Consider the following 4,517-nt stretch of genomic DNA (forward strand, 5'->3'; position numbering starts at 1 on the left):
TTATGTTGTTAGTAAATTGAGTAGATATACTCATAATCCCAGTAGTGAATATTGGAATGCTCATCATCGTTTGTTAAGGTATTTGAAAGGTACAATGGATTGGTGTTTGCATTTTATTAAATTTCCTGCTGTTTTAGAAGGTTTTTGTGATGCAAATTGGGTAACTGACAATGATGAAGTTAGCTCAACTAGTGGCTCTGTATTTACTTTGGGTGCAGGTGCTATTTCATGGAAGTCTTCAAACCAGGCTTTTATAGCACGTTCTACCATGGTGTCTGAGTTTATTGCTCTTGAGTTGGCAGGGCAAGAAGCCGAGTGGTTGAGAAATCTTTTGGCTGATGTCTTGTTATGGGGAAGACAAGCTTCACAAGTCTCTTTACGTTGTGACTCACAAGCACCAATTAGAATTGCAACGAAAAATGTATACAATGGAAAAAGGAGACAAATTCGCATCAGACATGGCGCAGTTAAACAGTTGTTTAAACATGGTGTCATTTCCTTGGAATATGTAAGGTCCGAAAGAAATTTGGCAGATCCTTCTGCAAGGGATTAGCAAGGAAAATGATCCTTGAAACATCGAGGAGGATGGGGCTGAGGCCTATGGATTGAAGTAATATGGTGGATACCCGTTTGTGATTAAACGAAGCCATATAGGCCATCAATATACACTAAATTTCTTATCCCTATGGCGTGTAGTAGTGTTTATAAGGTTGAGCTTTTTTGCTCTTAATGATTCCATAGCCTTTAGGTGGTCTATGTTGAGATAGACTTGATGGAATCTCCTACGTGAGTGTAAAGGTGTGGTCGCCCTTTATTAAAGACTTAGGTCGTCTTTCTAGAGCTCTCATTAGACCTAAGGTATGTGTGCATGACCATAAAAGCACTTTTTTGAGTATCGCAGAGTTCGCATAAAACTAAGGATATAGTATGTGTTGCGGGGGTCTCAACTCATGTCCATTTAGTTCAAGAGTACTTCACTTTTTGCATATTTGTTGTTGCCTCATTTCACTCAGTGTTAATTCAAATAGAAAGATATTAACACTTAAGTACTTGTTCCTTCTCTTTGCCCAGAAATTGTTCATCTCCTTTACCTTTGCATTAGTAGGGGATTGCGAGTAATATGTAGAGCAATTTTTTTGTTGGTAATGCAAAGTTAAAGTTCCTTATATGTTATTTTGTCTCCCACTTGTCTTTTGTCCACATGAATGCAAAAGGTCCCTCAGAGGTGTTGGAAAATCCTTCATTTCACTTTATAATGAAAAGTCCTTTATTGGGTTGGTAAATGGGCTAGAATAAGAGAGTGGCCTCGCACACATGAGAATTGGGCTTCATAGGCAAAACAGGTCGATTCCCACCTCCCCCCCGCGCGAAGTATACGTGAGGCCTAATTCAAATTTGGTTTTGCAAAATATTATTTTTGCTATTTTGAGCTTACCCGAAGTTGTCCATATACACTTACCAGATTATTGTCTAAATTCATCCCCTAAAATTAATGGACAGTTAAAGCCCATTATTCCCATCATAATATCCCTAATTTATTGGCTGACATTATTCCCCCATTACACCGAATTAATTGGCTGATATTATTTCCTTAATTAATTCGTTTGAACGTGTATTTGTTTCTGATCTTGGTCTTTACTACCCGAACATTGTCATCCACCTATATGTATCTGTTGAGACTTCTTTTGTGAAATCATCCCAAAAATTACTATCTTTCTTTCTTCTTCTCCGAATAGTTCCTGGGCAATATTTTTGTGCAATCTCCAAACTTTCAACCATGAGTGCACGTGTTTGGAAGTGACTGTGGAGCCTTGGGAAGCGAGCAGCTACAACGATTTGCATCCCTGTCAGGACAAAATTGCTTTCAAGGCAGTGGCTTTCCATGACACGATTTTGTGATAAGTTATTCTTGTTTTAAATTTCTGGTTTGAATCAATATTGTACAACCTTTTTCTAACAATTTGAAAGAGAATTCATTACTACAACATTAATCAAATGGTTGTTTCATTGAAAAAAACTCTTCCTGATTTATCAAAACTTGAGCCTTTGGACGGAAACAATTTTAAGCGTTGGTCGAAAAAGCTTTCGATTTTCTTTGAACAATTAGAAGTTGACTATGTTTTTTTTATGAACCACCTACTGATGTTCCTAACACTGCTACTGATCTTTCAAATACTACTGGTGGTTCTGCTACTATGGTTGCTGATGATATTGCATTTGAAAAAGATAACAAAACTGTTAGAGGACATCTGTTGAACCATATGACTAACCCTCTGTTTGATTTATTTGTTACTAACAAATCTGCTAAGGAAGTATGGGACAGTTTGGAAAAGAAATATGGAGCTGATGATGCAGGGAAGAAGAAATATATTATTGGCCAATGGATTAAGTTCCAGATAGTTGACAATAAGCCAATCATGGAACAGGTTCACGAGTATGAGAACTTGACTGCTGATGTTCTTACCTAGGGCATAAAGATGTGCGAGATTTTTCAGGCTAATGTTTTGCTTGAAAAAATTCCACCGTCCTGGAGTGATTACAGGAACCAACTGAAGCATAAGAATAAGGACTTGACTTTTTAGGAACTGATCAGTCACATGAGGACTGAGGAGGCAAACCGTCTCAAAGATGAAATGGAAGCTCTTTCTCTTAATTCTCCTAAAATTAACCTTGCGAAAATTTCTGGTACTGTTGTGAAAGATAGGTTCAAAGGCAACCAAAAGAAAGTCCCAAAAGAGGGAAATGGGAAGAAGAAGAATCACTGCAACAAGCCTGACAGATAAATTCAAAAGTTCAAGGAACCTTGTTTCATCTGTGGGAAACTTGGTCACAGGGCTTCTCAGTGCAATCAAAGACAAGGGCAAAACTCGAAGCAGGGAGGACAAGGTGCTTCCCAAGCCAATCTTGGTGAGGGGAATGATGTTATTACTATTGTGGTCGCTGAGGCGAATCTTGTGGTTAACAAGACTGATTGGGTCTTTGGACACGGCGCTTCAAGGCATCTTTCTGCTAATAAGGAGCTATTCAATAACTTTGAGGAGTCTACTGATGGCGAGTATGTCTACATGGGTAACTCCACTACAGCTGGAGTTATGTGTTATATCCCGTGTTTTGAACAATGGGACAATATGAGTGAATTACGATAAGTTGGGGACAAGACCATTCCGAGATACGAAGTAGAGACTTTTGTTTGCTTTAAGAGCATAAGTTGTGTATGATTTTATTGGCATGGAAATACTAAGGAAACATTTGGGGTCAAAAGCTATTTTTGGAAATTATTCTATTTTTGGAAAGTAGATAATTCATGAAAAAAAAAAAAGAGAAATAAGGGGCTAGGTGGCCGGCCATGTGGTTATGTGGGCCATGGCCACATAGTTGGCTATGTTGTGGAATAAAAGATGACTAAGTCATCTTATTTCATCACTCTCCCCTTAGAATTATCAAGAAACTTGGAGAACACCAACACAAGGAGCCATTCGGCCATGGAGACTCAAAATTGAAGACCAAAAATCTTCATCCCAAAAATAATTTCTTCTAGTTTTCCTACCAATTGAAAGGTATGGTTCAATCTTCTTGCAAGAACAAGGCCTAGCCGTGTAGAGAAGTGGAGTGAAGAAGGTATGGTTCAATCTTCTCTTTTATATGTTATGAATGGTTTGTGGATGTTGTAGTATGTAGAAATGAATGAAATTCATGAAATATGGATGTTAGAGTGAAACCGTGCATATGTGGGTGTTGGCCGTGTGTGTGTGTGGTGTGTAGGAGCAATGGATTAATGATATTTAGCATGTTTGCATGTTGTTGTAGTGTGTGGAAATGGATGGAAATCATGAAAATGGCATGTTGATGTTGTAGCCGTATGAATGGTGTTGGAACCGTGCATATGTAGTATGTATGCCAAGAAGGAATTAATTTTATTTAGCGTTTTGTTTGTTGTTGTCGTGTGGATTCTATGTTGATAATGAAAGTTTAATGAATCAATTTGAAGTTGTGATGGTTGTGGGCTGATTTGGAAGCCAATGTAACTCTTATGTAAATTTTATATTTAGGATGATGACATTGTTAAAATGAAGATTGTTGGTATAGTTCATGAGTTTTGGAAGAAAGAAATGCGTTAGTGTTGTTTATGTTGAGTTGGGGAGATTTCGGGTAAGGTGGTGGTGTGGTTGGATTGTTTGAATTGTTTAAAGTGTCCTTGAATATTGTTTGAATGATTTCGGATTAGTAATTGAACGTGTGAATATTGGTGTTAGTTTGATTTTATGCGGTTGAATTGAATATAAGTGAATGTCGTCGTATTATGTGAAAGAAGGTTGTTGATGTTAGAATGCGTTTGAATTAATGGTTGATGTTGTTAGAATGTTTGTTGGTATTGTTGTTGATGAAATTGGCCGAGTTTAATTCTCGGGGTGGTGCATTTATAGAAGTGCTGCCCAAATTTCTGTAGAATTGGGTGCTAGTTGGAATTGAATTCCTAAGTGCCTTCACTAATGTTCGATGTCTATTGACGTTGTGTA

The 4,517-nt window shown here is 37.7% G+C and overlaps 1 protein-coding gene across 1 annotated transcript; it reads left to right on the plus strand.

Moving 5' to 3' along the window:
• The first annotated feature begins 2,195 nt into the window (after nt 1-2,195).
• Nucleotides 2,196-3,146, plus strand: LOC132061272 (uncharacterized). Its single transcript, XM_059454116.1, has 3 exons — nt 2,196-2,456; nt 2,583-2,704; nt 2,834-3,146. The coding sequence occupies exons 1-3, from the start codon at nt 2,196-2,198 to the stop codon at nt 3,144-3,146; spliced, it is 696 nt and encodes a 231-aa protein (XP_059310099.1).
• Nucleotides 3,147-4,517: the final 1,371 nt, after the last annotated feature.

Source organism: Lycium ferocissimum, chromosome 6, assembly GCF_029784015.1.
Source record: "Lycium ferocissimum isolate CSIRO_LF1 chromosome 6, AGI_CSIRO_Lferr_CH_V1, whole genome shotgun sequence".
Taxonomy (NCBI): domain Eukaryota; kingdom Viridiplantae; phylum Streptophyta; class Magnoliopsida; order Solanales; family Solanaceae; genus Lycium; species Lycium ferocissimum.